Below are 20,446 nucleotides of genomic sequence, written 5' to 3'. Positions count from 1 at the left end.
TTTGAAATTACTGGTGTATTCAACGACTGAGGATATCAAATAGTGTAGAACTACTCTATGTGCTAATTGTCTTCTGTAGTGCCAGTGGCTTAATAAGAGGGGTAGAGAAGGAAAACTCAGTAAGTTTTTAGGAAGCGTTGCAGGAAGGATGAAGGAGGGAGCCACACCACTCTTCTGACACGTGCTTCATGTTATGGTAACCATTGTGTAATAATATGAATGCTTAAATTTTGAGATATAGAACATGTTTGTAATATCTGTGATAGACGTGTTTCAGCCATTACACTGTCTAGATTTGCCAGTGTCAGAGAACTTTCCATTCTACCAGAGGGTACAGAAATTATGTAGATCATCTAGAAGTCCTGTGTTTAAACCAGGAGAAAACACTCGGCAGAGAATCATACATACGCAGGGTCCTGTTCCTGTCTGTGCTGCTAGCCTGCTTAGTAACCAATGGCAAGTTGCTTCACCTGTCTGTGCTTTTATTTCCCATCAACAATGATGCAGAGTGCTAGATGTTACTATTACTGTGCAGCTGTAGTAGTGTCATAGGATGCTCAGGTGATGATAATACTCCAACTTCCACAATATTTTTCTTTCTGCTAAGAAAGAAGGAGGTTTACTAACCAGGTGTTATCAAGACAAAGATGTTCTACAGTATCTTTGTGACAGGTATGCTGTCACACTGCCTAAAATCAGGAAGTGGTACACGTTGTGCCATTACTGTTCACAGGACACGCTGAAGAAATCTTAGTTGTCAGTGTTGAGTGATGATCCCACACACTTACTCCAAACGGGCTTCTCCTGCCTTTGCAGACAGGCGAAGTGCATCACCGAGGGCATAAACCAAAGGGACTACAAGGGGCTCTAGCAGCCGGGCTCTGCCAGCTCGCACCGGGGTGGGCGCGAAGGCCGCTGCCCCCCAGCGTTGCCCACTCCTCCCGCAGGCTGACGGCCCCGGTCTATTTCAGCCTGGGGCTGCCCGCAGGGCCGCGAAGGCAGCGGTCGAGCTCGTCCCGCCACCGGCGGCGGCGCGGCCTCAGGCAGAGGGCGGTGCGGGAGGCGGCGCGCCCCGGCCCGCCTGCCGCCTCACGGCCCCGCTCGGCTCCCCCCCCAGCGTCCCCTCCACCGCATTCCTGCCCACGGGCAGCGGGACCCCGGGAGCCCCCTTTCAGCCGACGAGGCCGCCTCACCCCCGGAGCGCCCCTCAGCGGAGTTCGCGGCCGTCCGGGCGGGCGCGGCCTACATTGCCCAGCGTCCCGCGCCGAGGGCGGCGCCACCGGAAGCGCGGGGCGGACTACTTCCGGCTGTGCGCGAGCCCCAAGCGGAGGCGAGCCCGCGAGCCTACACCCCGACGAGACAAGATGGCCGGGCTGCCCCGCAGGATCATCAAGGTACCCCCGCCTGCCCCGCCGCGCTCTGCGGGGCGCCTGAGGGGGGGCCGGGCCGGGCCCCGCGCGGCGGGTCAGGGCAGGGTAGGGCTGGGCTGGGCCGGGCCGGGCCGCGCACCGCTTCCGGTGCCCGGGAGCAGGGCCGCGCGGGGGCAGGGCCCTCCCGGGCCTCCTCCTTCCCCAGCCGGGCGGGGGGGGACCCGCCGCTGAGCCCGTCCGCCGCGGGAGCGACTAGGGGTTGGGGCCGCGCCGGTCCCGGTCCCGGTCCTGGTTCCTGCGCCGCTGGCTGTGTGGCCGCCGGCGGGGGCTCCCGGGTGTGCGCGGGCGGTGGGGAGCGGCTGGGCCCTCCTGACGGGCCGGGGGCGGCGAGCGGCAGTGGGCCCGCGCCTTCCACGGTGGCCGCCCAGGCGGCGGCAGCGCCTCACGGCCTGCCCTGCTGCCGTCTGCTGGGTGCCTGCGCGCCCTTTCCGCGGCCCGGAGCTTGGAGGGCACCGGACGCGCCCCCCTGGCTCTTTCCCCGGCTGCGCGGCTCCTCGCCGGCTCGGGGCCGGGGGAGCGCGGCGGCGGCGCGGTGCTGGGCTCCCGCTCCGGTACGAGGAGGGGCGAAACTCAGCGAGTGGTTAAACCGGGGCTTGAGCTGCACGTCGGGGGCATCCGTGCCGGCACACGCGAAGCCAGCCTGGTTACTACTACGTGCGCTCTGAGCTGTCGGCCCTTACGGTGTTAGCGTCTTCCTGTTGGCGGTTCACTGTCTCGCTTGGACTTTCGTTTAAGCTCAAAAGCTTTGTAAGGGCTCTCTTCTTCGGGGTATTTTCAGCTGACCCTTAGGACTTGAATGGTTTGGAGTCACTTCACAGAGATACATAGCTAGCTGCATTGCAAGCTATCAAAAGATGGTTTAGTCGTGGGTGTTGGTGCTGGGCTACTCCTTCCCACTCCATTTGCAGTGTTGTGAGTTGAAGCCCTCAAATTGATGATTGCTCCCTTTACAAAAGTTACGAAGTGATTCCAGTGAGGTTCGCTAGCCCTCATAGGAAATAACAGCACCGTTGTTACTTGTTGAACTGTACAAATGTCACAAATAATTTCTAACACTGTGAAGCTCTCTTGGTTGAGCACATGATGTTGGCAACCATTGTAAAACACCTGAGTGGAGAACATGTTAAATAGAGGAAAATACAGTTTTATTTTTTCATATACTAAAAAGTCAAGCTATCTAACAGGTGATAGAGGAGATGAGTTAAAAATAAGGCTGGAGTAGCATTTATCTGGTGTGAAATAGACTAAACTATGATTACTGCTCAGATTTGTAAGTAGTGAAAATAACAAAGACAAATCTTACAAAATGAGTTTGATGCTCACCCAGCTGCCTTAGTGCACAGCATGCAAAGCTGAATGTATTTCAGGTGTGAGAGGGATCACTGATTCATAATACAGTGGAACTGGTATTAATCAGAGTTGTGGTAAGAGCTCAGTCATGAGGCTGATGTCCGTATTAAATTTTTTAATAGCTCTTGACAATTCCCCTAAATACAACCAAGAAGCACACCCACTTGTAAGCTGGTGCATACGTTTCCTTCTTGGTGCTTTTGGGGTTTTTGTGTTTCCTAAAAGAAAACATGGAGCAGTTCACGACTTGCTTCAAAGATGTGTGACGGCATGGGAATGTTTCTTCTCCTCCTGGAAAGGGGAGGTGGATGCCAGCGGAACAGAGACCTAGAAACTTCATGTTTCCTCCAGAGTATCCTCTTAGTACTTTCAGGATTATTACGTGTTACAAGGTGGTCTGTACAGTGGGTTGTGTATTTCCATGTGTGCATTATAAGTTCTCTGCAGCCAACGCAGAGCTTTTAAATCTTGGGTGGGTCACATTAGATGACCAATTCTTTAGCATCTGTGCTATACATACATTAGGTTGCCAGATGTGCATACGGTCTAGGACTTGAATCTGACTATTTACTACAGACTCAAAAATGTGCAAAGTCATATTTTGAAATACTGCAGCTGCAGAGGTGCAGACCTAGAAATATGCCTGCTTGAGTCCTCAGGAGTCTTGAGTGAGAATTGTTTTGACCTTTTCTATCCTGCTAATCTTAATGTTGGAGTTAAATTTCCTATTGCTAGTTGCCTTAGAGGGAGGGGAAGGAGTGAACTCTGCTTAGTGAGAATGAAAAACAAGGAAAGGAAATGGAAGTGAGAGAGATTGGGAAGGAAAGAGCTGTAGAAAGGTGAAATAACTCCAATAACAAGGTGAACTGATTTTCTTTATGCACAGTAATAAATTTGATGATAAATAAATGGTTTGGGTTAGTGTTAGGAAAAGACCTCCTCCCTTTGATCCACATGCACCCTTTGTGTTGTCATCCGAGGGAGACCGCTGATGGCTGATTTGGGATACGAGTGCATATTTGGACTGTAATGAAGTATAGAATCTAGTTAGCTGCTCGAAATACAGCTGGCATTCCTCATTTTGACCGACTGCTGGCAGATGGCCTGGCTCTCAGGTTGACTAGCAGCCCTGTACTCCTCGGCTTGCTGCTTTGCTATGTGGAGGCTGTCATCTGGCCCAGTAGGAGAGCAGTAGTTTTCCTTGTCTCAGCAGAGCACTCTATTTATATTTCTAATACTTCCCCCAAATTCAATTCAAAGGTGTTAGTATAGATGTTGCAAAGCAATTGTTACAGAAGATACAGAATTAGTCCCAGTTTGCTGTCCTCAGATTACTTAGGATCATGGACTGAGTGTGTGTATGGGAATGATCTGTAAGCTCAAGAGATTACTTGCTTTAGTGTTACAACTTGGTGTTAGCACTTCACAAATGTTGAGTAGAAAATGATGACATAGTTTTGAATCTTTAAAGATATAGTCAGAATTGGAAAATCTATCTTGTGAATAGAGAAGAGGTATTTTTATTTTCTTCAGTAGTCCAAAGCTAGGAGTCCTCTGAGAATCACCTTGACAAGAAAATCCATTCATGTAAGATAAAATAAAAATATGCTATGGCACATTTACATAGGTGTGCATTTTTGATGCTGTAAAATTTTTTCTTAATATTAATCCTGTATTAAAATGTGAGCCTTTGCAATATACACAATAAAGAAGCCCAGCGATTTTTACATTCAAGCATGTATTACACCAATTCTCTCCAGTGTTGCAAAGTCACGTAGCTCCAGTCAAGTAAGGAATTGAATTGCATCTGATTTTTTTTTTTTTTTTTTGGCTGACATTCAGTCCACCTCATTGCTGTGTCAAGTGCAGTCAGTATATCTGAATGGGATGGGCAATACTGCCTCTTGTCATCTTTTCAAATGTTTTTTTTTCCTGCAGTTTTCACTACTGCAGTGATCTCATTATTCATGATTTGATGTCTAGGTCTATGTTTTGACTGTGTAGCCAGTTGTTAGTAGTGCTTCTGTTGCAACCACTGCAGCGGCTCATATCATGAAGCAACCATCTGAAGCAGTATCTGAGACTCCTTCAGACTTTTTTAGTTGATGAATTTATCGGCATTAAATTACTGAGCCTTTGATTTCCTCCCCTGCATGGTATTGTGTTGTATGAGATACTAATTTCTTGGTGTTTACTGTGAGAAGCTGTTTCCACATTGCTGCTAGCTTGCAGTATTTTTCGAGGATCTGGGTGACATTTGGATTGCTGAGTTATAAAATGCTACCTGAAAATGTAAAATTTCTCAGAGGTTTTATGAAGATTCTCATGGTGTGTGTGGTGATGGGCACCAACAGCATTCTATATTAGAGGTCAGTATGAACAGCTTTATATGTTTCTTAAAATATAAATCAGGCATTTAGTCTGCAACTTCTGAAACTTCTAGAAGTTCTTGAACAGTATTACTCGTAGCCAGCTTGAAGTTTGTCATTTTGTCTTGGAAGCTATGGGCTTTTGGGGTGTGGACATCTGTCTCCACCTGAAAATTTAAGTTGCCATTACTTCTTGATTTCTTTGACTTTTTTTTTATTTCCTGGATAGAAAAAATTAAAAAGGCTGAAGGTAAGCTTAGCATCTTTAATGGTATTTTGCATTTGTTTGGATGGTGGTTAGGCATAAAAACATTACTTCTGGACAGTGCTGTTCCTTGGCATTTGCAGAGGAACTGTATATTTGGTCTTTGTAATGTGTTTTTGCCCCTTGTATGCTGTTTGAATCTTGTGGATAACTTCAAATTTGACAAGAGGGTAAAAACTTAAGGAATTTTCAGAGGGTGTTTTGTATCATTCTTCTTAAAACCACCTTCCCCTGCCTCCCCAACAAATGTAGGAAGGTAGGAAGATAAGACAGAACACTACTTTGCAACCCACATTGAATCTTCTTGCCAGGTGACCAGTATAGCATAGGCTGGCTCTGGTAGTGGGAGGGGTGTAGAGGCAGGTATTGGAAGCCCGAAGTTTGGCGGGATGCAACCTTTGTGGAGGTGTCAGGGCAAAGCTGAGAAGGTGGTTCAGGCTCAGAGGATAGGAAAACTTTCAAGTCAGACTAAGGTACCAGTTTTGAAAGGAAGACATGGATTCCTAATAAAAGATATTAAAGAGGACACTGATAACTTTTCACATCCTTTTCCTTAAAGAAGCTTTCAGCAGATGCTAGAGAAGAAAAACTGAGGAAAAAACTAGATAATCCAACTAGAGGCAAAAGTCTTGTTTGGACCACCTCTTTGTATAACACTGGAGCAACTTTGAGGTACAAATCTATAGTACACCAGGCTTTCTAACTACCGATGCTAATGGTTTTCTATTGTTTTGCATGCAGGTTTTTTTAATACTATGCTTGTCTTATGTTTATGTGGCTTTCAGTGTACCTCAAAATTGGTTTTGTGTAATAGTACAAAACAAAAACATATTTTCATAGTTATATGTGACTGGTGAGTTAATAGTGAGAAGCAAGTGGCAAATTTTGCCATAGATGATATGGTGGATTGGGTACCTGGATGGATGCCAGGTGCCCACCAAAGCTGCTCTATCACTCAGCTGGACAGAGGAGAGAAAATGCAGTGAAAGGCTTGGCTTGTGGGTTGAAACAAGGACAGGGAGAAATCATGCACCCATTACCATCATGGGCAAAACAGACTCTACTTGAGGAAATTAGTTTAATTTATTACCAATCAAAACAGAGTAGGCTAATGAGAAAATGAAAACTAAATCTTAACACACTTTCCCTCCACCTCTCCCTTCTTCCTGGGCTTAACTTTACTCCCAAATTCTCTACATCCTCCCCCACTGAGGGGCAGGGGCGCAGGGAATGGGGGTTGTGCTCAGTTCATGACATGTCTCTGCCACTCCCTCCTCGGGGGGAGGACTCCTCACACTCTTTCCTTGCTCCGCTGTGGGGTCCCTCCCAAGGGAGGCAGGCCTCCACAAACTTCTCCAAGGGGAGCCCTTCCCACAGGCTGCAGTTCTTCACAACCTGCTCCAGCATGGGTCCCTTCCACAGGGTGCAGTCCTTCAGGAACAGACTGCTCCGTCATGGGGGGTCACAAGCCCTGCCAGCAAAGGTGCTCCAGTGTGGGCTTCTCTCTCTCTATGGGTCCACAGGGTCCTGCCAGGAGCCTACTCCAGCATAGGGTCCCCATGGGGTCACAGCCTCCTTTGGGCACATCTACCTGCTCCAGTGTGGGGTCCTCCACGGGCTGCAGGTGGATTTCTGCTCTGCTGTGGAGCTCCATGGGCTGCAGGGGGTCAGCCTGCCTCACTATGGTCTTCACTGCAGGGTGCAGGGGTGAAGAATCTCTGGTCTGGTGCCTGGAGCACCTGCTCCCCCTCCTTCTTCACTGACCTTGGTGTCTGCAGCGTTGTTTCTCTTGCATTTTCACACTCCTGCCCCTCCTTTCTTAAATACGTTATCACAGAGGCACTACCAACATTACCGATAGGCTCAGCCTTGGCCAGCAGTGGGTCCATCTTGGAGCTGACTGACATACCCTCTACTGGGGGAAGCTTCTAGCAGCTTCTCACAGAATCCACCTCTGTAGCTCTCCCTGCTACCAAAACCTTGCCACGCAAGCCCAGTACAGATGGCATTTGAATGTATGAATTACTGTTTGCTTTAACCACACTTTGATAGTTGACTCTGCACTGTATATTAATGCAAATGTGCTCCATCAGTATATCTGCAGGAATGGGTTCACTGTTAGCTTAGTGAATTTAGTTGTGCCTTACTTTGCTATAGCTGGAGATACACCATGAAAAGCTTGATCTGTGTTAGTACATAGATAATCCTCTAGGAACTTGCATAGGATCTCAGCTTCACAGTTCTAAAATCCTGTAATCTGCTCTGGAAAATTTGAGGAGGTGGTCGTTTTCAGGGGAGAGTGGTGCTGACCTTAAAAATGCCCCTTTTCATGTTACTATTGTTTGGCAATAAGGTCTTGTTCCAAGAGTGGGTAGATTCTGGATTTTTTTTTTTTCTGGGAAGGTTGTTACCTGGAGTAAGTTTGTCTTCATCTCCCTGTAAGTGACTGTGCAATGGTTAAAATTGTGTGGTGATAGGAACTGGAGAACCAGAAATGCATGAGGGAAGGTTGTGAGCAATCTGGAGTTCGTGGTGCTTGCTTAGCAGAGCTGTGGTTTCAAGCTGCTGGACAATTGTTCATAGATTGAGTACTAGTTAATGGTTTCTAAATCTGCTGTACCACTGTTCTGTTCTTTGTTTTTACAGCTGTTGCCTTTGATATGTTGACACTCAGAACATTTTCTTGCTTTTTTGGTTTTTTTTTTTTTTGAGGTGGTAGTGTAGTTACAGTTGGGGCTGGCGGTGGAGGCTGGTGGTAGGGTCTGGGAACCCGCAGGGTGATGGAAGCATTAGTGTACAGAGATGTTAGCCTAGTAATGAGTGCAGGAAGCAGAGGCGTGTGGGATGCTGACACCTGGGGAATATATGGCAAGGAAGAGAAGAATTAATGTGGAGGCCAGCTATTGGAAACCACAAGTGTAGCCTTCTATTTATGATGTTTGACCTCTGCCTTACAGTTTAATGGGCTTTATTGCTAATTCTTTTTTTTTTTTTTTTTTCCTAAAAGGTAGATGCTATTTTCAGAAGACTTCCTTCAATGTAGTTGTTTTACAGTGACACAAATTTAATCTAAACATTCTTAAATCTCTCTTGGCTATGATTTCTGGTTAGGTAACCAGTTCATTTTGAGTAATGCTGGTTATAGCCAGTTCTTTACACAATTGTAGCTAATGAATTGATAGACCCTAGAAGAACTTGTGCCAAAATGTTATGTACTGTTATAAAAGGTGTTTGAATTAAGTCTTTGTGGTTTTCTGAGGCAGCTTTATCCGTATATGTATAAGGCAGTTTTGACTGATATGTTTCACTTTCCCCTACTGCCCCCCCCCCCCAATAAAAATCAAAGCAGAAACATGCATGTGGTTTACTTTCTCATGTGTCACTTGCCAGTTCTTGGCGAAGGAGATAACTGTGATCTTCCCCCTTATCCCACTCTGACAGAAAAGGAAAGAATTGCCATTTGGCAAGTAATTATTAACTTGTCGGTGTGCCAGTATGCTGCTTTAAGTTTTGCCCTATGCCACTAAAACCTTCAGTTTCTACTTCGTACCTCAAAATTAACCTGAACTATTAGATGTAGTTGGATGATAATGGCACCGGTAGCTGGCAAGGGTTTCCTGCAATTGGCATAAAAATATGAAACAAATGTATGTTGTATGTAGTCTGAATTGAAATGCTAAAGTTGGTGGTGTACTTCTGTGTTTTTTTCAGAGAGCCAGCACAAGGTGGAGGAGTTACCACCTAGTTAAGTTAGATTAACCAGAAGTTCTCAAGGTGATTACCCTGGGTTCATGATGAGTAGCCTTACTATATAAACAGATTTAGCCTGGGTTGTGCTGGCACAAAAGTTTTTGTGCTGCTGTGGTAAGCTTGCACTGAGGGACTGATTTGGTTCAGAACTCTGCAGTAAAGGTTATTTCTTAAGCCAAATCAGTTCTGTGACCTCATTTGTTGTTTGACTTTGCAAACACTTGGGCTGATAGAAGGGTTGCCTGGAATGGGGACTGTATAAATTAGCGCTGCTGCTGAGAAGTTTGGGCTTCTCATTCAGGCAAACCCTGCAATTTGTGAGGAAAGGAAAAGGTGGAGGTAGTTACAGATGTGAGTGAAGTTGATCAAGAAGGACTGAGAATCAGGCTGAAATGGTGGGGAGAAAAGCAGTTTGACTCAATTGTAAGCTCAATAGCTAAAGCCAGTGAAGCATAAGGTAAAGGACTTCAACTCTCAATGACTAAAAAAATCAGTGCAACTTAGGTGTACTTTTTTTTTTTAAAGCTTTTCACTTTTTGCTATTGGTAGTGACTTTTCAGCTGCTGGAGGACTTGGCAGCAGATGTCTGATCTCTCCTAGGAAGGAAATACTGAAGAAGCTGAGAAGCAATGAGTTAAACTGAAAGAGATCACTTTCCTCATCATATATTCTCCCACATAAATTAGTGTGTGTGGTATCCTCCAGTGATAAGTGTTATCATTACAGCTATAGCAAAAAAATGGAGCTAGTGGCTTTGATTTTAATTCTGTTATCTTTTTGAAAAACCTCTGATTTGCAATATCATCTGTGGAGTCTGAAGCAGTCTACTACATCCTCACTAAAAGTGCTTCTGGATACAACAGTTCAAACATTTCAGATTAAAAAGTACATTGTGATTCGTGCTGTAGTGGGTTGACACTGGCCAGCTGCCCACCCAGTCACTCCCCACCTCAACCAGGCAGCAGGAGAAAAAAGATGAAAAAGCTTATGGTCCAAGAGAAAGATGGGGAGATCATTTACTGATTGCCATCAAGGGCAAAACAGGCTTGGCTTGGGGAAAATTAGTTTATTGCCAAGTAAAAGAGTTGGATGGTAAGAAGCAAAGATAGAGTTAAAACAACACCTTTGCCTCCTTTTTCCACACTCAACTGCAGTCCTTCCACTCCTGACTCCTCTACCTCCCCTGCCCCTGATGGTTCCAGGAGAATGGAAGTGTTTGCTTAGTCCCTAACAGCTCCTGTCTGCTGTTCTCTCCTCCTTGTGCTTCTCCTGTGCTCCAGCATGGTCCTCTCCATGGGTTGCAGTGTGGACGTCTGCTCTGTTCTGGTCCTCCATGAGCTACAGGGAATCTCTGTTCCAGTGTCTGAAGCACCTCCTCATCCTCCTCTGAGCTTGGTGTTCAGACTAGTTTTGCTCACATTTGGTGTTTTTTTTTTCTTCCCCCTCACTGTTCTCTCTGTGGGATGCCTTCTATCCTGTTTTCCCAGGTGTGCCACCAGTGTGGCTGATGGGCTTAGCTGTGCGCTGTGTCATGTCTGTTGGAGCTGGCTGTGTCTGGCACAGCACAGCCCCTGGCCCCTTCCCACAGAGGTCAGACCGGAGCCCCCCTGCTGCCAACGCCTTGATACCTGCACCCTGTACATATGCCTAGATGATTAAGTAGTTATGCTAAACCAGATAAAAGTTTTATGTCCCAAAGTAGTGAGGCAAGCTGATGTGTATTTCTTTCAGTCTGGGTGCTTCTTTCATTTTACCAATAACTTTCTTTTAGGCTGTCTTGGGACTATTCATGTAGCGTTGCATCCTGTTGTTCCTATTATAAATGGCCAAGACTGTCAAAGAAATTTGCTTTATAGTCAGCTGTTTAGAGACCCTTGCTTGTAGTACCTATGGAAGAAAAGTATCAAGAGATGTGTGCAGATTTCATTTAATCTTACTGTTGGAAGATGCTTTTACCTGCAGCTGGTGCCAAGTGTTCATCCATTTCTATTCAAAGTTACTGTCCTCTGCTAGATGACAGCAGAGTTTGTATGCTGTCAGTCAACATTTTTTGGTTTAAAGATCTGGTTAAAAGAGCCCAGTATACTTCCCTTGAGTTGAATTGGGAATACTGACAAGGTTTACTTTCTGGTGGTGATTTCTGCCAAGGGAGCAGCAATAAGCACTGGGAGTAGAGCTCTGAGCTGTGATTTGTTGCAGATTAAGTTTTACTTATCCGTCAGCTGTCTTCCCTGATCTGTTCAGAATAAAACCATCTTGGGTTAGTTGAACCTACAGGTAAAGGTGGATATTACCTATGCTTTTTCACTGTCTGAAGTAGATTAGAGAGGCCTTGTACCTTGCCTTGAACTGATGAAGTTGTAGGGATGTAACCTCCATCTTGGGTGATGCTGAAGGTAAATTACTTGACTACAGCATAAGAATTGTGCTAGTAAATCTGCTGCTGAAAATACAAGGGAAGGGTCATTCCCCTGAGACTTTGCATAAAGATGCGGTATTGTGCCATTTTAAATATTTAACAGCTCTAAGACCTGCAATATTTTCTCTTTGTGTAAGAGGCCGTATTAATGGTTTCTGTTACAAAGTTTCAGAATAATTTTATTGCAGCTATGTTGACCTTTGTAAGTCTTAATGATGTTATCTCTTTAAGGTACTAGCATAAAGCTGCTTGTCACAAGGATGCTTTTCTGTAGTTGCAGTACTATAAAAGGTTGCTAGATAACTGTAACATGTAAGAAGATACACAGAGTCTAAGACGTTTGTGGAGGGATGAAGACTTTAATTTAGCAGTTACTGAAATTAGTGCTGTTGGTAGTTAAGCTTCTTCCTTTGGAATGAGGAGGTAGTCTGTGTTTCCTTTTTAGGTTGGTTACAGAACAGTAATCTGTTATGCTAGTATCTTGCTGTGATTGATGTTGCAGTCTCAGCTCTTTAAACTGGCCCCTTCACCAAAAGGAGCAGTCTGTTCTCCCATCCTTCTGACAGCATGTGTTTGCACCCTTCTTGGCACAGCTGTTTGCGTGGACATGTGGTGAGCTGCATCAGGGACTCTTCTTTCTTGTATGACTTTTTTTTTTTTTCCTCCTTCCAGATCAGCTCCATGCTATCTCAACATGAGGCTGAGAAACAGCTATACACGCAAAAGTGAAGGTGCACAATAGGCCGAAGTGGAAAGGCAGCACAGCTTTTTTTTTTCTTCCTTTCCTCTGTCTGCTCATTTATCAGCTTATAACGTTCAGGTTTTGTAAGGTGTTGGGATTTCTCTAAGCTCCTTTTGTTCTAATAGATTTTATGAATTTCACCAAGTGATTTCACAGCTGGTATTAAAGGACTGTGTGGAGCAGAAGACCATGTTAGGTTATGTCAGAAGGTATATTCCTTCAACTGTAACACCTCACTAAAGACTACTATATTGAACTTGTGGATTGATATGCAGAATTTTTTACTTAGTGGAAGGTAACTGTATAGTAGTAATATTGAATATGAAGTAAGAAAACGGGTGTCAGGAAATTGAGCATGCAGACAGCTGAATTACTAAGCAAAGCAAATTTGCCTGAAGACATGGAGTATGGATTTCTTCTTTGAGCTAGTTTGTGCTGACTTTGCAGGCAAGCTTTTTTCTTAAATTCTAGTGGGCTTCATACAGTAGCCTTAAAGTTCTTGTAATTTGTGGGTGCTAGATATTGATCTGTTCTTAACTTTTTTTTCCTCACATCCCTTGGCAGGCAGTGTGAAATTTGTTGTGATTAGCTACTGCCATAGTACAGGGAATGGAATTGCAATTATTTTCCCAAACAAAGAATACAGTACTCCTAAAAAGCAATGAAAAAGCTTTAAAAATTGTCTAATCCCATGCAACAATTTCTTCATTCACTACTGGATTGGTCTCTGTCAGGCAGGTGAAGCTTTAGAGATTTCAGTTCAGCTCTGCTATGTAAGAAATAACATTTGGGGTTTTGGGTATTTTTTTTTGCAAATACTTGTATACATGAGTTTTCTGATTGTAGTTATTTGTCAATATGCCACTGTTTGATCCTGCACTAGTCTGTTGATAGCAAGTAAAACTTCTGAATTAGCTTTTTGTTTTCCAAAAACATAGCATACAGAAATCTTTTTTGGTTGTTTTGACTGAGGCCTTGGCAGCTTGAGGCTTTTATGAACACTTCTGCAAGACTGGAAGTGATTAAAATAGTATATTTCTAATGGATTTCTTTGTATGCTTGTTCATATTCCTGTGTGCTCTAACAATTGATTTTTGTGCATGTGTGTATGGAAGTTCAATTCACTCCTTTAAAGAAGGACTTTTGTGTTATTCTGGGTGTATGAACCAGGAGAATCCTTGTGGTTATGTCTGCTTTTCAGTAACTTTTTTTCCTTCTGCTGAAAGCAGATAACCAAGCAAAAATTCAAAGAATGAAACATCCCTGTGCAAACTGATCTCTTGTGTTTACGTGGTTTCTCAGTCTTTGCAAGCTGAAAACCCCTCATCCCCACCTCTTGCTCTGTTGGTCTCTTCTACAGGTCAGAGTGCACTCCCTTCCCGAGGCTTCTTGTCCTCACAGGTTACTGTAAAAACAGGTTGAGGGTTTTTTCCCCTTTGGGTGCAATTAGTTTTCAATTTAATATCTTCATAGAAGAATAGCTATGCAGAATGTCAGCTGCACCATCTGTCCCATCCATATCATCTGTCACTCTACTTCAGGCCACCTGTGTTGCGAAAGCAAAGCTTTTCTTATTTTGTCAAAACACCTTCAGCACTTCAGTGTTTTTTAATCACTTAATTAAAAATAAGAAAGATAAAATTGTGGGGGGGCATAACCAGTTGTGAATGACAGTGTTGTGGCTTGGTGTGGGTTTTTTTTTGTTTTGTTTTTTTCTGAAGTACTGACATGTATCTTCATTTTGGGTTTATTTTCTGCTGGCCAACGGAAATGACGACATACTCTTGGAATTGGAAGAAGTGGAGTAAAAGCAGGAGTGAGAGGAGATCTCAATCTAAAAACATAGCAGAGTATGACAGATAGAAGTAACTGCTTACAGCAGCATGCGATACTTCATTAAATGCTTTAGAGCTCAAAATATGTCCTGATATCTCTTCTGTGAAACTTACTTCAGTATGCTAGAGCAGAGCTAATAAGAAACACTATAAAGTGCTGTTCTGGAACAATTACTTGATGGAAATTTGTATTTCCATGAAGAGAACATTAACTGCTCTATTGTAAGAACATCTATTGTGAACAGCAAAACTGCAAAACCTAATTCTTGGTGAATTTGTCCTTTTCCCTCTTTAGTATGTTAGTATTTGGATGTTCCAGATCTTTCTGTCCTTATTGGCAGGGTTTTTTGCCAGGCAAGAATAGTACATACTTTGTTAGAATAAACTGGCTGAAGAGCATGTAATATCAAACTTCTTCACGTCTTTCTCTTCAGAAACATTGAGCTTGGTTTCTGTCTTAGCCACTGACAGCTTACAAAGTGCACAGAAATGTTCAAATTGGACAAAGGTTTCAAAGGCAGTTTTAGGGGCAAAGCAGGAAGTAACAGCTTGCACAAAATTCACTTCCTCAGCCAAAAGGCTGTTAGAAAGATTTTGCTTAAAAAGGTGCTGGAAAGTGAAGTATTGCATATGCTTGATCTTCCTGATTAGTTAAAAAAAGGTGGGAAGTTAGGAGTTTAATTAGAAGTGATTTATTTGTTTGTTTATTTTAATGTGTTTGAGAGACTTTTTCATTCGGTAACCATCCTCTGGGGAAAGTAGTATAAAATTACAAAATAAGATCAACATATAGTTAAACCATTTCCTTGTTTGTAGATTGAGTCCACATCTTGTGACTCTTATGGGTAATTTACAGGGTGGGTTTTTTTATTTTAAAAAAAGAAAGTCTTTAAGCAGTTTGATTTCCAGACCTGGTGCGTAGTGTTTCCCTGTTTACTGACAACTGGTTCTCTCGAATATGATTTATTTCTCCAAGTCTTATGGCAAATCAAATTGATTTTGGTATCAGCATGTCTTTAACTGGCCACTGTACTCCAAAATGTGGAACTCAAGTCCCTGATATCACTTTAGAGCTGGACCTACTTGTATGTTGAAGCATTTTACATGCTTAGACCTTAAAATGGAATTTTTTGATAAATTTTTCCCTTTCTGTTCTTCTTCTATGGTTTCCCCCAAATATATTGAAGATATTTTAAAGTTCGTCATAATTGAAGTGCAAAAGCCTTATTTACTGGCTGATTTTAGCAGTGGTGTTGATGGATTTAAGTACAAACATTTCACATTCTTTTTAATAAATGGCACCTTTCTTGTGTTTTTCATGGACTAACAAGCGTTTGTTACACTGTTTTAAAAAGGTGCTGTTTCTAAACTGAAGATGCTTCTCAGCTTTTGCGTAAAACAGTAGTGATGTATGTTCACAGGAATCACGACCTATCATTTTGTGTGTCAGAGGAGTTTAGGCTGTTGCTTGTGCTCTTGGCATGATGGCTGCATCAGAGCCTGGCGAGTGTGAAAGATGAGTGTCAACAAATTCCCTCACAGATTTCTTGCAAGTATTTCTCACTTCTGTTTGAAAACAGCTTGAATTATCCCGATAGTGGTGGAGCTCCATGCACAGTGCAGGCAGTGAAGCGTGCTTTCTCAAAGTGTTTTTCATCTAATATTGATGTTCCACAGCGCGCCTGTATGGGTCTTAGCGCTACTAGTGTAGCTGCATGAAGCATGAATGCTTTTCTTTGCACTCACCTCTTCTGTGGTGTTTTACAGCAAGATAACTGCATCCACGTAACATAGAGGCATAAAGGGCTATCTGAATGTGATGACATATTAGCAATGGTGTAGCTCCTTTGGTATTATGTGGTACCTTGATTAAAATAATTGGTTTTCTCATACATGGGCTCTCTCATTGTTTGTTGACAAATGGTTTTTAGTGGCAGAATGTGCAGGTTGCAGCCAGGCACTGCTCGCTCAGTTATGCTAGCAGGTAGAAGTGCTGATGCTGCTGCCAGAGAACTGCTGATTCTGGGTTATTTTAAGCCAGGATTGGCTGCCCAATATGGTTACAGTCAGCATACTGACATAACTAGGGAGGTAGTCTGGGGACTAGCGTGACTGCGTGGGGGCTAGGGGCTGCTGAGATCAGCCCAGCTATTAAAATGCATTACCCTTAATATTTAAAAAGGGGGAGAAAAAAAAAGTCTTTAAATTTTAGCATGCCCATAAGAACCAAAACCATGATTTGCCTACAAGCATGTATCTGGCAAAGTCCAAGGGGTAGCAGCTGTGAACAAATTTAAAAATTGGATCTTTTCATTAAGTTTGTTCTTTTTCCAATGTCACCTTGGGTCCTTATATTAGTTTGTGTTTGGCATAAGACACTGTTTCCTCTGCCAAAACTGTCAAGCTATATAGTAAGTATGTGGTCCTTCATAGGCAGACACCCAAATTGTCCCATTTACCTGCAGCAGCACTCACACTGAAAACTTGCTGAAAGAAATGGAGAATGTTTTATGCATTTACAGGGATAATCTGTCATTTCTTAATGCTTTAGTTCAGTGGATGAAAGTCAGTAAGCATTCATTATAACTTCTCTACAGAATTACTGTACAAGTAAATAGCCAGCAGAATACAGAGTCCGAGTACATTACACGTTTATGTGTATAATTTAAAATATACTTGCAGAAGTGTAGACAGCTCTAAGGATCTTGGATGGCCTTCTAGTAAGGTGTGTAAGTGGCACTGGCAGCTAATGCCTATGCATGTTAAGTAGGCAGTATGTAGTCACAACAGGGAATTAGACCAGATAAATTGATTTTTATGCTTGTGTATGTGTATAGTAACAACTTCAATATTATGGTCTGTAGGACCTTGACAATTTTGAGATGAATGACTGGATTTTGGCATTAATTACTGTGACATCACTTTTTATATTATATATTTGATTATTTTTTTGCTAAGGTGACATGTTATTAACTGCATCAAGACAGCCATATCACTTAAGTGCTGTGTAAATTAATTTTTACAAAATGCCAGTACTGTAACAATCCAGTTATGTTTGAAGAATGTATTAAGCCAAGCAGTGGTAATCTGTCTGTTTTGTGCTTGTATTGGTGCTACTGTAGACACACAGAATAAATATTACAAAACTAGAATAATAAATGAATGCACCTACAAGTCTCAATTTTTCATCAGTAGATACAGATAGTGGTGAAAAAATTAACTGTACATAGTAATAACAAGCTAGAGGAAAAGCAGGAAATGGGGCTAAAATTACCTGAGGAAATGAGGCTTCGGCAGGACTTCTTGTCCCTGCCTAATGTCCTTTTGTCCCTTTTGGCCTTGAGTCCTTTTTTTTTTTTTTTTTTTTTTTTAATAAGAATGAGCAGAATGGTGCCTGGTAAGACTTGTGAAGGCTGGTGGCAGAGGAGGGGGAAAGATGTACAGGACTTGGTCGGTCTGTCTGTTCAGTGCATTGTTGGGATGATGGATGGTCAGAACATGGGCAGCTCTTAGCTATGGTCACAGCGTGGTACCTGAAGTAGGATTGGTGCTGTAGGCAGAAGAATTGAGCAACAAAGAATACAAATACCTGTAGGAAACCAGGCTTTTCTAATTTTGCTGCTTACAGAACAACTTGCCTGTCTCCTGCTGTTTTTTAGGGTAAACTTGAAACGTGGCTATTTGTAGGCTGGAAATGCCCACACCAGAGGTTATATGTAGGCTGAAAGTGCTCGCACCAAAGCTATTTATACATACATATGTGTAAATATATAAAACATCCTTAAAAACACTTTTAGTGTTGCAGCATAGTACTTTAAATTCTCTGAAGTTGGATCTGATTCCAGTACAAATGTTCATCTTAATAAACTGGTTCACTCTTGTTAAAGTAAACCTTGAACGCTTTCTGTGAGTGATTAACCCTTTTGGCTTTTCACTTAGGGGATTCTCTATTTAAGGTAGCATGGGAAATGCTTTTGGTATTTTCATTGTGGTATTCTTTAAATTGCTCTTAAGTATATTGAAAAAAATAACAGCTTGGTAGTAGTTTAATCAAAAGTTAAGAGATTTGAGAACAATTTAATTGTTATCTATTATCTTGTGCTATAGAAGCACACTATTACAGCAGTTGAGAGATCTGAAAGATGTGTACCAGTTTACCACATCCTCATCTCCTTTCTGTTGATGTTCTTTAACATGTTTGTCTAACACTGTTTCTGTGGATGTAGGCAAATAGCTCATAATGTTGTTTTTAAAATAGTTTGTATAGGTTGTGTTTATTTTGAATGGGTTGTGTTTGTTAACATTGCTGCCTCTTCTTCTTCTAGGAAACCCAGCGCTTGCTGGCAGAGCCAGTCCCTGGGATAAAAGCGGAGCCAGATGAAAGCAACGCACGTTATTTTCACGTAGTCATTGCAGGTCCACAGGATTCCCCCTTTGAGGGTGGGACATTTAAACTTGAACTATTCCTTCCAGAAGAATATCCAATGGCAGCTCCTAAAGTACGTTTCATGACCAAAATTTATCATCCTAATGTAGACAAGCTGGGAAGAATATGTTTAGATATTTTGAAAGGTAAGTACTATCTTGTTTTCTTTCTTTAGATTTTACTAAGTACAGAAATGTATAAAATGACCTGAAAAATAGGTTTAATTTGTTTAAAAAATATTGTGCGTATTCTTTAATCTAGGTGATGAAAACTTGCTGTTTCTATAGATTATGGTGAATACGGTGTTTCATACAGTTATAAATGTCTCTTCAGATAAATGGTCCCCAGCTTTGCAGATTCGTACAGTTCTGCTATCAATCCAGGCTTTGTTAAGCGCTCCCAATCCAGATGATCCACTAGCAAATGATGTAGCTGAGCAATGGAAGACCAATGAAGCCCAAGCCATAGAAACAGGTGATGTCTTACACTTTTTTTCTTTTTCCCCCCTAGTTCTAGGAAGTTGCTGATTACTTGGTGGTGGGGGATGTAAATCCTGACCTCTTTGTCTTATGTCTGCAACTTGCAGAAACAATTACTGCATACAGTCATAGTCCAAGTACCCTGAATGTGCCTGCAGTGGTCTATTTTCAAGTCTGTGAGGCTTGCTAGAAGAAAAGGTCTGTCTGTTTTATCATGAATTTTCATGTTGCTAAATTGCAAGCGTGTCTAATTTGGAGTTGTGGTAAAATACAAGTATACACCACTGCTTTTCCTCTGTAGCTTAAAGAACAGATTATCTGGTTTCAGGAAGTACATCTCTTCCATACTAGCTTCTGTTGCAGGCCGCAGTGAACTGAAAGAATTGCTTCGTTACGCCTCTTCACTTTTGGATCCACTGTAGTCAGGCCATTTCTGTAATATACAAAAGCTGACAGCTGCTGGCCTTCAAAATTGCATTTAAAATCTCGGAACTAGTATATTTTGTGTACTTGCAGCAGTGATATACAAGTGATCTTTAAAAAAAAGTGTTTAAAATTACTTTATTAAAGTCTGAAAAATACATCTTTTCTTAAATGTGTTTCTTTTTCTTTCCAGCCAGAGCATGGACTAGGCTATATGCCATGAATAATATTTAAATGCGCTTTGAACATCAAGTGTGCATCACTTCTCCTGTTCTGCCAAGACCTCTTCCTTTTTTGTTTGCATTTAATGGACACAGTTTTAGAAACATTACAGAATAAAAGCCCAGACATCTTCAGTCCTTTGGTGATTAAATGCACATTAGCAAATCTGTGTCTTGTCCTAATTCACTATTGTACCGCATGAGCAGAGGCTAGAAGTATCATCTGGATTGTTGTGAAATTGTTTGAAAGCAGCAGCACATCTCTGCTTTTAATCATTTTTCCCATCATGGTTTAAGTATAAGCACTGTGAGTGAAGGTAGGCAGGGTTAGCTGTGGGGCTTTTTGTTTTAATTTTGTGGGCTCCTCCTCCCTTTTTATGGTGATGCTAATTGCATTGGTAAAAGCAGCTAACCAGTTATACTTTAGAATATACCCTCTAGCCCAGTCTAACTTAGGCGCTGTAGATGGACAAGCTTCATTGTTTGAACAAAAAATGGGAACATTAAACATCCATCACCTTCACTAATAATATTGTGATTCTGCTGTCAAGTGTAGAAAAATCCCTCCAAGAAAAAGCTTGTGACCATTTTGTATGGCTTGTCTGGAAAATCTCCTGTAAATCTTATGTTTTAGTAAAATATTTTTTGTTATTCTACTTTGCCTTTGTACAGTTTATTTTGCTGTGTTTTCATTTCTCTAATGTGACAATCGTATTTAAAAAAAAATTAAACAAGAA

At 42.4% G+C, this 20,446-nt stretch overlaps 1 protein-coding gene across 1 annotated transcript; it reads left to right on the top strand.

Moving 5' to 3' along the window:
* Positions 1-1,261: 1,261 nt before the first annotated feature.
* On the top strand, positions 1,262-20,365 carry UBE2N (ubiquitin conjugating enzyme E2 N). Its single transcript, XM_040594186.1, has 4 exons — positions 1,262-1,394; positions 18,486-18,732; positions 18,920-19,060; positions 19,682-20,365. Exons 1-4 carry the CDS (start codon positions 1,365-1,367, stop codon positions 19,720-19,722), a joined length of 459 nt encoding a protein of 152 aa, XP_040450120.1. The 5' UTR covers positions 1,262-1,364; the 3' UTR covers positions 19,723-20,365.
* Positions 20,366-20,446: the final 81 nt, after the last annotated feature.

The sequence above is a fragment of the Falco naumanni genome, chromosome 5, assembly GCF_017639655.2.
Source record: "Falco naumanni isolate bFalNau1 chromosome 5, bFalNau1.pat, whole genome shotgun sequence".
Taxonomy (NCBI): Eukaryota; Metazoa; Chordata; class Aves; order Falconiformes; family Falconidae; genus Falco; species Falco naumanni.
Note: the sequence above shows the minus strand (reverse complement) of the source record. Positions and strands in the feature narration are given on the sequence as shown.